The 11,261-nt window shown below is 57.5% G+C and overlaps 1 protein-coding gene across 2 annotated transcripts; it reads left to right on the top strand.

Moving 5' to 3' along the window:
- The first annotated feature begins 2,521 nt into the window (after nt 1-2,521).
- Nucleotides 2,522-11,235, top strand: HPCA (hippocalcin). Of its 2 annotated transcripts, none has more exons than XM_032388594.1 (4): nt 2,522-2,758; nt 5,499-5,897; nt 10,135-10,240; nt 10,354-10,641. In XM_032388594.1, exons 2-4 carry the CDS (start codon nt 5,520-5,522, stop codon nt 10,449-10,451), a joined length of 582 nt encoding a protein of 193 aa, XP_032244485.1. In that variant the 5' UTR covers nt 2,522-2,758; nt 5,499-5,519; the 3' UTR covers nt 10,452-10,641. The 2 variants fall into 2 exon arrangements, with proteins under 2 accessions (XP_032244485.1, XP_032244474.1); XM_032388583.1 differs by lacking the exon at nt 2,522-2,758 and adding an exon at nt 3,113-3,192 and having other exon boundaries at nt 10,354-11,235.
- The last annotated feature ends 26 nt before the right edge of the window (nt 11,236-11,261 follow it).

Below are 11,261 nucleotides of genomic sequence, written 5' to 3'. Positions count from 1 at the left end.
GGTCATGATCCCAGGGTCCTGGGATCAGCCCCGGTGATCAGCAGGGAGCCTGCTTCTCCCTCTGCCTGCCGCTCCCCCTGCTTGTGCTCTCTCTCTGTCTCTCTGACAAATAAATAAAATCTTAAAAAAAAAAGAGAGAGAGACAGGCAGTCCCCTCTCCATTCATCCCCCACTTGCTTCTCTCTCTGGCATCCCTCTCTAGTGCTAGAGGAGGGTAGCCATCTCTGGTTTCTATACCCCAGCCCCAGTCCTCAGATCCTGGGGACACCCCTCCCCTGGGACTTGCACTTTCTTCCAACCCCCCTGGGTCCTGCCCATTGCTCAGTTCTCTCAATGACCCCACTCAACATCTATCCTAAGCTGTGTCTCTCCCTCCCTCCTAGATGCCTCAGTTTGGGGTGGGAGGGAGTGAGCATCATTGGCAAGGACACCCCCCCACCTTTACCCCCATAACAGGCCTTCATAGAGCCTTTCAAATCTACAGGGTTCCAGAGCCACTGGGGCCTCATCTCTACTCTGCTCATGCCCAGAATTTCAGGCCTGTGAGGGGTCTGTGAGGCAGTAAATGAGGCCCGTCTTGTCAGTACTCTGGTCAGGGGTTTCGACTGGGGATATCAAGGCACCCAGATCACTTGTCTAACCTCCCTGCTCCAAAAGGGGAAGAGACTTGCTCCAGGTCACCCAGAAGTGAGGGACCCAGGCAGGCCTCCTGACAGCTGCCCCTCTGGCCCCCTTTCCTGGGCTATATCTCAGGGCACTAGGTCTTGGGCCAAGGACCTTTGGTGTGCAGTGTGGGAGAGTCCTAAGCCCTCCGCTTTGGCTCAGGGGGGTCTCTCAGTGCTTCCTAGGCCCTGATGGGAAGTAGTGCAGAACCTACCCGAGTCCAAACTCTGCCCCCAGATCTACCCTACTCATTCCAGGTGCAGGGAAAGTCCAAGGGAGGTGAGGCCTCCAGGGAGAGAAGACATGGTCCTGCCTTCAGAAGGCCCACCTCCTGGGGAGACAGGATTCAGACTGGAGGTCCTGAGGGCAGGGCAACAGAGTTACCCTCACAGGGAAGAAAAACAGTGGGGATGGAAGGCTCCTGAGGGGCTAAGCCAAGAAGTCAGCCTGGAAGAGGTGAAGCTGGGGTGGGGAAGTGGGAGAAAGCAGAGATAGTGGCTGAGCAGCACCCTGTGAGGGTAAACTGAGACCTCCCGAGGATGGAGAGGAGGATCCAGACCAGGCTGGGAAGATTCTCTGGCTTCAGGCCGAGAGAGAGGAAGGAGGGAGAGTGGGAGGGGAAGCCCCGGCAGTGAATGCATCCAGCCCCAAACAGGGAAGGCTCTCCAGGCCTAGTGGGGAGGATGGAGGGAGCTTATCACTGCAAGGGCCTGGGGTGGGGGCTGAGTGGCAAGTCTCTCCCTGCCCCCCAGGTCCTCCCACCGGAGGCAGCTGGGAATCACCCACGCATGTCTGGCGTCTCTCACGCCTCCACTGGGGGTCCCAACACCAGAGCCAAGGCACACAGAGGAACTGATGTTCTAGAGGGCCCAACTGCCCCCCCACCCCTCCGCCTGGCTCCCCAGCTCCTCCAGCTGAGACCTCCCCCGTCCTCAAGCAGGAAGGACTAAAGCTAGACTTTGATCACCTAAACTGCTCGGTCTGGGACCCGGAGAGCCAGGGGCCTCCCAGCAGATGCCACCGAGCTGGGAGGAGCTGTCCAGTCAGAAGGCAAATGCTGTGCGCTCACCTTCAAAGTAACCAGACCCATCTCTCTCTCCCTGAAGCAGCCCCCTGCTTCTACCCTGGCCCCCACTCTTCAAAGTCTGTTCTTTACAAAATGCCTGAGTAGGCTTGACCTGAAAGGCAGACCCTCACTCTGCTCAAAGCCCCATCTCACCTGGAATAAAATCTAAAGTCCTTGGAAAGGTCCTAAGCACAGCCACCATCCCAACCTCTGAACACCTGTCTCAACTTTTCCCCAAACACTTATCTAATATATCATAGGATTGACTGGTATATTTTGTCCATTGTTTACTGTCCACTTCTGTAACCCCACTGCCTAGAACAATGCTGGGCACAGAAATAGTGCTTGATGAATATTTGTGCAATGAATGGATGAGGACATATGGATTCAAGTCCAAGCCTTCCACTCGCCAGCTGTGAGACGCGGGAAAAATCATTTAACCCCTCTGAACCTCAGGTTGCTCATTTATGAAGAGGAGATAGTAAGAACCACCTCCTAAAGACAAAGGACAAAATTCAAGCTCAGGATGTGGGGGTTGTTGCAGAAGCTGGGGGAAGGAGGATGCAGCCCCCATCCTGGCAGGAGGAGCTGCGACGGGGGTCAGTGACTCCGGAGAAGGGCTGTCTTGTCTGTGGGTGAGGTGCCTACGCACTTCAGAACTCCCCCCAGGATGGAGATGCTTGCTCCCCAGTCTTCACATATGACCAGAGGCGGAGGATGGAGGGGGGTATGAGAGGAGCAATTTAGATCAATGTTGGGAGGTGGGATTCATTCTAAGAGGAGTCCTGGGATGAGATCCGGGGCGGTGGGCAGGAGATGGGGGCGGGGCTCTCTAAGGCCGAGGTGGGGTAGGGGGCGTGTCTGGCCCCCAGAAGATCTCCCGGACTGGAAGAGTGGGCGCTGCCCCCTCGCGGAAGAGCCCCCAGCTCAGTCAGTTCGCGAGTTGAGGCGCGGGGGTAGGGAGGGTGCCTATCGAACCGCCCAGGCTCCGGATTCCGCCTGCGGAGGGACGTGCAGCTCCGCGCCCAGGTAGGAACGGGGGAGGAAGGCGGGCGGCGCGGCCAGGGTTGTCCCCGGTTCGGAAAGAGGTCTCTGGGCACTGACCCCCCCGACCCCACTTGGGCTACCTGAGTCGAGATGCTGAGGAGATGGAGACCTCTGTCCTCCTCCCCCGGCGGGCGCTCCCTCGTGAGGGGGCCAGGGAAGTGAGGGCGTCCCCTTCCCTCTAGCGGGTAGGGGCGGGGGCGGAGTCAAGCGCACCGCTCCCCCCGCCCCCCTCCCGGGGGCTGGAGGGAAAGGGGAGGAACGGGGACCCCTCAGGGGAGGGGCTCCGGGCGAACGCCGCGGGGCGTCTCCCTGGCAGTCCCTCCCCCCGCCCCCCGCCCGCCCCTCCGGCCGCCTCTGCCGCCGCGCGCCGCAGCAGCGCCGCCTTCCCTGCGCAGTCGGTGTCTCCGCGTCGCTGGGTGAGTGGGGGCCGCTCCGGCCGGGGCTGGGGGATGCGGGGAGGGGACAGCCCGGAGGGAGGGGGCCCCGTCGAGCCTCTCCAACCCCGCCGCTCCCGCGCCTCCCGGGAAGCCTGCTTCCGAGGGCGCAGGGGAGAAGGGGGCTCCCCGCAGGGGGAAGAGCGCGGCGCTCTCCAGGGTCCTGACCGCCGAGTGGGCCGGCCGGGGGGAGTCGCGTTCCGGCCGCCTCGGAGCGCCCCCTCCAGGAGGGGCCCCGCACCCGGCGCTCTGAAGCGTGGGCTCAGGGCGAGAGCTGGGGAGAGGTTTGGAGAGGGTCCCCGGGGTGAGTTGCTCAGGTCGAGCTGTGGGTCCTTCCCATTTGGGGGACGAGGGGTCTTTGCGGAGACAACAGAATCTCCTACCACCCTCGTTTCCAAGTCTCCCGATTGGGAGGGGCCGCTCTGAGGGTGGCAGGGAGGAGGGGGCACTGGAAGATCTCTCCTGCTCAGTGCATCTCTCTGCCCCCGCCCCGATGACCCAGTTCCTTGGACCTTGAGGAGGGGACTAAGGGACACACTCCTCCGCCTCAGCCCCACGCATTTCCTCAGTCCCCTCCCACACACTTGTTCATTGGGTCCTCAGTCTGGGGCAGAAGAGGCTGCTTTAGAAAGGAGGGTCACCAACTTACAAAAACATGTATGTGACACACTGCTGAGGACACACACAAGCCCCCCAAATGGCCACGCAGGCACATCCCCCTCATACTGTGATGGGTGCATACCTAGTCACATGCACACATATAGACTGAAACACACGGGAGTCAAAGGCAATGCAGAAACCAGGGGCATACGTGCATACATGAGCACAAGCACTCGCACACATGCTCATCCACATGTGCTCAGAGCTTCGTGCAGATGCACACACGAGGAACCCCCTCACCCTGTCTCACTCCCAGCACCAAGATGGGGGGAGGGATTCACCTGAATGCACCCCTCCATCCCTGCCTGGAACTGCCTGGCTGTCTCCTCTCCATTGCCTTCTCCTCAGCCCTCCACACCCTAACCTCCTACATGAAAAGGTAAGTATTGGGGGAGGGTTGGCTGGCCAGGGCTCTCTCTGGAAGAGAGACCCCTAGTAGGTCTGAGAAGGGCTGCAGCTCCCTCTCCTGGGACCTGGAAGCACCCCTGGGAAAAGAAAGATGGCAAAGGTGCCTGAGGGTCCCACGTGCAGCTGGCCATGTGAGAGGTGTCGGCATGAGAGTTGGCTTGTGATGGCATGTGTGAGACATGTGGGGTCGTGGGCTGGTGTCTTGATGCACAGGGTATGGGAGCTGTTCGTGAGTGGTGCCTTGTGTCAGAACATGTGAGTTGTGGAGCGGAGGGAATGCTGTCGTGTGTGGAGGCATGGTGACCCATGGGTGGCTGTGGGCTGGTATGTGAGTGACATGGAAGCCAGTGTGTGGATTTGGTGAGCTGTGGAGCATAATACATGTGTGTATTCATTTGTATATTGTCGTGCATGAGTCTTGTGGCATCTGGGTCCATGTAAATCATTTTTATTTAACACTTAAGTGGCACATAGAGGTGCAGGCATCATTCTAAGTGCTTCACATGTATTATCTCATTTAATCCCCACAGTAACGAGGTAGGTACTATTACCCTCACTTTACAGATGGGGCAGAGAGAGTATAAGGAGCTCGTCTAAGGTCACCTGGCTGGTAAGAGGCAGAGCCGAGATTCAAACCCAGGTGGTCTGGCTCTGGTGCCTTGTGCTGGCCTTTGTCAGGCACACGTGTGTGGTCAATGTCTGGGCTGCAGGTGTATTTTGTAGCAAGCAGGCATTTGTGAGGCAATGAAGGAGCAAGAGGGAGGGGGGAGGACCAGAAGGCCTTTTGCACCTCCCTGGGCAACTCTGGGAGTCAGTCCTGTCACTCCATGGCTGCATGACCTGAACCAGGTCACCTCGCTTCCTTGAGCCTACCTTCTCATCTGTAAAGTGGGGCTAATCCCCAGACTTCACTTGGTGAGGGTGAAATGGTATACACCTGTGACGGCCCGGTGTCTGGTGCTGAGCAGGCCGTCAGTAAATGGGAGCCCCATTCCCTTCCTCTGTCTCCTGGTCTGTTCCCTGGGAACGTGTAAGGTCTGGGGAGACGGTGTGGAGCAGGTCACAGAGGCAGGATGCGGACTTTGGGCCAGCTCCTCTCTTTCTCCCAGGGTCAGATGAGAGGCCGGGGTGCTGGGTCTGGGGGCCTTTCTGGAGTGGTGTCAAGGTGCCAAGAGGGCCTGACCATTCCTTTCTACCCTTTGATGCCCTGGGGGACCCAGGTGGGAGTTGGCTTGGCGGCCATGGGCAAGCAGAACAGCAAGCTGCGGCCGGAGATGCTGCAGGACCTGCGGGAGAACACGGAGTTCTCGGAGCTGGAGCTGCAGGAGTGGTACAAGGGCTTCCTCAAGGACTGTCCCACGGGCATCCTCAACGTGGACGAGTTCAAGAAGATCTACGCCAACTTCTTCCCGTATGGCGACGCCTCCAAATTCGCCGAGCACGTCTTCCGCACGTTCGACACCAACAGCGACGGCACCATTGACTTCCGGGAGTTCATCATCGCGCTGAGCGTGACCTCGCGCGGCCGCCTGGAGCAGAAGCTCATGTGGGCCTTCAGCATGTACGACCTGGATGGCAACGGCTACATCAGCCGCGAGGAGATGCTCGAGATCGTGCAGGTGGGCCCCTGGGCCCCTCAGAATGCCAGGCGCAGGGCCTGGCCGCTGGCACCGGCCATCCCTTTTTGTCCTCTCAACTGCCCTTGTGGGTAGGTAGGGGCAGGTGCTACTCTTGTGACCCATTTGAACAACCGTTAGGAAATAATTTCCAGTTTTAAGAAAAGTTCAGAAAACTCCCATATACCCTTTACCCAGATTCACCAATTAACTTTTGCCATATTTGCTTTATCATTGCATGCATGTACTGCTTTGTTGTTCTGAACATGACCCTCTAACCCCGACTACATCAGGATATATTTCCTAAGAACAGGGACATACTCTTACATAACCCATAATATGATTATTAGAGTCAGGACATTTAGTGTAGACACAATGCTATTATCTAACTTACAGACCATATTCCAATTTTGCCAACTGTCTCGAAATGTCCTTTATAGCCCCTTTTACCCAGGTCCAGGATCCCACATTGCATTTCGTTGTCATGTCTCTTTAGCTGCCTTTAATCTGTAACAGCTCCTCAGCCTTTGTCTTTCAAAACTTGACATTTCTTCAGAGTACAGGCCAGTGATGTTTCATTGATCCTCATTTACTCAGGAGAAAACGGATGGTCAGAGAGGTAAAGACATTCGCCCAAGGCCACAGAGCCCATGAGTGGACCACCTGGCTCCACCGTCCACTTTCCATCGGGACACCCAGCCACCTTTCAACTGACTGAGGGCCCATTAAGAGCCTAGCACTAACTGACATGTTTATAACCACAAGCCAGTGCATCCTTACCATAACTCCATGAGGCTCAGAGAGGTGAAGTAACTTGCTCAAGGTCACAGAGCATGTAAGTGGAGTTAAGTTCAAGCTGGCCCCTACTCAGAGCTGCCCCTAGAAAGGGGTCTGGCTTCCAGTTCTGGAGTTGGCTTCAACTCTTAGATTTCTCATTTGTAAAATGGGGATGATACTGACCTCACAGGGAGATTTAAGGATCTGATGTGAATGCCCTTTCTTAGTACAAGTTTAAGTGTAACACAGGTTAGCTCTACCTCAGAAATCTTCCAGAGTGCCCATCTCTTCAGCCTGTCGTTGAAGTCCATCAGGGCTCTGGTTCTATTTTACCTATCCAGTTCCTAGTTCACATTTTGCCTGAGCCTGTGTTTCTTCACCCAGATAGTGGGGGTGTTAGCCCCCCACTTCACCAGGCTATTGTAGGTATAGAGTGGGATGGGGGCTCCAGCAGACGGTCTAGCATATAATTGTTACTTGGTAAATGTTAGAAGTTGTCAGTTACTGTTGTCTTCTCTGCACATTCTCTACTCTAGCCAGAATGGCCTTTTCAACATCCTTGGGATATGCCCCGAGTAATCCCACCACACAGCTTTGCACAAGCTTTCTCCCTTTCCTTTTGCCTCTCTGAATCCTGTCCCTCTGGTCCCTCAGCTCGGCTGCTTCCCCTTCCATCTCATCCAGTCCCTCCTGGATTCTTGCTTTGGCTTCTCTCTTGCTAAGCATCGGGGTCCGCTCTCTTGAGCTGGAGTAGGATGTGGTGCCCTCCCTGTTCCTATTGTTAGGGGTAAAGTCTTAATGTCTGTCTGTGACTCCCATGGGCCAGGCATTAACTCTCTAGCTGATGGCTAGTGGGAAGTTCTGGGGGTCCTGGTGGAAGGGTTGGGGCAGGTGGGGTGATGGAAGATCACTCAGGGATTGGGCAGCAGCTGGATACCAACCAATATCAGGGATGTTGACGCTTTACCACTTAGTGTGGTTGCACTGGGATATACTGGTAAATCTCGGCCCTGTTGGAGGCACTGGGATATACTGGTAAATCTCGGCCCTATTGGAGGCACCAAGCCCAAGACGTCAGTCAAGCCAGCCTCATTGGTTGGGCATCCTCAGGACCCCTTCCTGCCCGGCCTCTGCTACCTAGGCCCCGATTCCCTTTATGGCAGCTGCGGGCCCCGAGATGGCCAGCGCAGTCAGAGCTCTGCCAACACCAGTGACTGATTAGTTACACGCCGGCTCCAGTGAAAAATTGAGTGCACAGCAATTCCAGACAATTAATAAGGAGGCCCAGGAGCGGGCTGTCATGAGCGGAGCGGTGACTCTCTAAGTCACTTGCCCATCCTTCTCAGGACCCAACCCCGTGGTCCGGTGGTGGGCACATTGCAAGGGAAAACACTGCATCTCGGCCTCTTGGGGCTCCCACTCTGGTGGGAGAGAACAAGTGTGCAGCCCACACTTGTTGGCATCTGGGAGTCTAGGGGACTGAAAGGCAGGGAAGACCTGAGGATGTGGTGGATGAGTAATGACCATAATATAAGCTGCTATTTCCTGACCACCTACTCTAGCCAGCCACTATTCCAACTGTACACACTGTCTCATTCAATCCTCTAGGCAGGCCCCATGAGGGAGACGTGAGTAAACCGAGGCTCACAGAGGTTAAGGACTTGTCCGATAAAGTGATTAGTGGAACCAGGATGCCACTCCAGGTACATCTTCCTTCAAAGTCCCTGCTGGTCATTAGCACCCACGAGCGTCTATCCAGCAGCTACAAAGGAGCGGATTCTAATTCAGTCTCTGGCGTCAACTGCCTTCCCAAGCCTGCATTTCTTACCTGGAAAATGGGGATCTTGATACCTGCTTTTCAGGGCTGTTGTGAGGTTGAGAAATAATGCGTGTCAAGTACCTGGCACGTAGCAGGTGCCTGATAAGTGGTAGCTGCTATTACTGTCCCAGGTGGAAGCTATCCATTCTGGGAAACCTGGAAGGCGTGGAGGTGTTTGGTGATGGCAGGGTCATCTACCAGGGGAGGCCTGATGATGGAGAGGTCAGCAAGGACCGGAGCACCGAGTACCTTGAGTTCCTAGGGCCGAATGGTTTGGACTTGATAGAGCAGTGAGAGGTGCCAAAGGCTTTTAAACGGTGGAGTCCCTGCCAGATGCCAGGCACTGTGCTAAGTTCTGAGGATATGGGCACTAGCTAGATGTTCATGATCTTCATCTGTAGGCTGGGGACTAGAAGCAATCCTACGAGGGCAAAATTACTTCCAGAGAGGTGTCCCCAAAGGAAAAGCCCAGGAGACTTTGGGCCAGATATGGGCCTTGACCCAGCAGGGATCAGAGAAGGCCCCTGGAAGAAAGTGCCATATAAGTTGCGTCCCAAGGAAGAGTGGGAGGCAGCAGAAGGAGCGTGGGGCAGCATCCAGAAGGAGCTGGGTGCACGGTAGGCCTGGAGGGAAGCCTGTGTGTGTGACAGGAACGAGGGGGCGGCCCATTGGGCTGAGGACGTGGCGGTGGAGATGTGTTTGGAAAGCTTTCAGAAGCAGGGTGGGGGACAGACCTGAGGGAAAGAGGCCTGAAGAGACCAGTACGGAGGCTGGAGCCGGATCTAAGGCAAGGGAAATTTTGGGGATGGGAGAAGGGAGGCTTCTTGGCAGAGGTGTCAGTAGCAAAAAGCTGGAAGATTGGGGCGATCGGTCTAGTCCTTGAGTTCTGGGGCGCTGGGACCCAGCCTAGCCCATAGACCAAGCCCTACGTGTTCTGTGTACATTTAGCACAAATACCCTCCTTCGCGTTGCCTCCAGAGATCCTGCACGTGGCAGCTGCAGTTCTGGGCACAACTGAGCGCATGCTGTCCCCGCCCCTGGCAGATGCTCATTTGAGTTTATTTGCATAACGTCTCCGCCCACTCTGGGCCCAGCTGCTCCGGGCCCTCCAGCCCTTAGTGCGGCCCTGCGCCCCCTGCCGGCCACAGAGGCAGCGCAGCCCAATGTCACCTCCTCCGCCCAGCGCCCCCTGCAGGCCCCAGAGCGCGGGCCGCCCAGAGCCCCGAAGTTTCAGAAAAGCAGCGCTAAGCCGGGACTTAGCCTGGAGCCCGCGGCGCCCAGTGTTCTAGCCCCTTCGCTATCTGGGCCCTGATATCCTCCAACATCTCTCCTGGCCCCCTGCACTCAGACACCCCCAAATTCTCGGTGCCCACTCAGAGCTTCCTGCTGCCGGTCCTTTGTACATGCAGATTGTTCTGCCAGCAATACCTTTCCCACCCTGCGCTCCAAGGGAACTTGGTCGGGGCCCGCTCCAATAGCCCCCTCTTTTGGGAAGCCTTCCCAGACCCTCCTTCCTGAATCCCCCCTCCACCTCACCCAGGAGGAGCTGCGATCTTCTGCGTGCCTGGGGGCGGTTTTGGATGATGGGGACGGGGGGCTCGGGCAGGCTCCTCTCACTCCGTGCCTCCCCCTCCCGCCCCTCAGGCCATTTACAAGATGGTTTCGTCCGTGATGAAGATGCCGGAGGACGAGTCGACCCCAGAAAAGAGGACCGAGAAAATCTTCCGCCAAATGGACACAAACAACGACGGTGAGGGGGCAGGGGCGGGGCGGGGCGGGCGCCACTCCCCCTTCCTCTCCCGCTGCTCTGCCTCCCCTCGGGGCGCGGCCGCCTTCTCCATCACTGCTCCCCTCGCCCCGCAGGCAAGCTGTCCCTGGAGGAGTTCATCCGCGGGGCCAAAAGCGACCCGTCCATCGTGCGCCTGCTGCAGTGCGACCCCAGCAGCGCCTCCCAGTTCTGAGCGAGAGGACCCAGGTTCCCCCTCCTCCCTGCCTTCACTGGCCCTCTCCCGGCACTCAGCTTCCTCTCCCTTGTGTCTATCCAGCCTGGGGGTCAGACTGGGCACCTCCCCCCAGGGCCTGCACTCTGGGGTCTATGGAGAAGGCAACCCGCAGTACCCCCGAGGCCCAAGCAAGCAAGCGGTCAGCACCGTCGATCCGAGAGGCGGTATTTCCCTTAGGCAAGGATTGAGACGCAGGCTCTGGCTGGATCTGCCCTCCCTCACCCAGAGGGAACTTTAACCATTCTCCCCCGCCCCCACCCGCCCCCAGACCCACACGCAGCCTCGGGCTCCTCCCCCCAACCACCGGGCAAGCTCCCCAACCCCCACCCCCGCCCTTGTAGCTCTCAGTCAGGGTGGAGGGGGAATCATGCCCAGGTGAGGAGGCTGTCTTCATTTGGAAAGGAGAGAAGGATTCCAGGGGTGTGGGGGTTTGAGGAAAAAGCTTCCTTGAGCCATCCTTTCCTGCAGGAGGGCCTCAACCCTTCCTGTTCCACCGCTCTTGTTGGCCCGGAGGCCAGGATGCAAAAGGAAAAGCTCCGGGTTCCAGCCTCCCAGCTGTGGGTCCCATGAACCTCCCCACCTGCCTTTCAGCACTTGGATGAACACAGACCCACTGATCCCTCTGTGTACTTTTCCTCTCTCAGACACACACACCAGGCCCACGGATGGGCAGACACACCCAGAGCCCCACCCACAGCATCCTGTGTGGGAAAACAGCACAGGACACCCCCTCCCCCCCCCCCCCCCCACCCCCCCCCGCGGCAAAAC

This window comes from Phoca vitulina, unplaced genomic scaffold, assembly GCF_004348235.1.
Source record: "Phoca vitulina isolate PV1807 unplaced genomic scaffold, GSC_HSeal_1.0 scaffold2, whole genome shotgun sequence".
NCBI classification, from domain to species: Eukaryota; Metazoa; Chordata; class Mammalia; order Carnivora; family Phocidae; genus Phoca; species Phoca vitulina.
The sequence above is the reverse complement of the archived record's forward strand: the minus strand, read 5'-3'. Positions and strand labels throughout refer to the sequence as shown.

What these genes read in the sequence shown, in the direction of transcription:
- HPCA (XM_032388583.1), top strand. Translation starts at nt 5,520, where the DNA reads ATGGGCAAGCAGAACAGCAAGCTGCGGCCGGAGATGCTGCAGGACCTG. An exon ending in AGATGCTCGAGATCGTGCAG is followed by an intron (nt 5,898 to 10,134) that starts GTGGGCCCCTGG and finishes CCCGCCCCTCAG; the next exon opens with GCCATTTACAAGATGGTTTC. An exon ending in AATGGACACAAACAACGACG is followed by an intron (nt 10,241 to 10,353) that starts GTGAGGGGGCAG and finishes CTCGCCCCGCAG; the next exon opens with GCAAGCTGTCCCTGGAGGAG.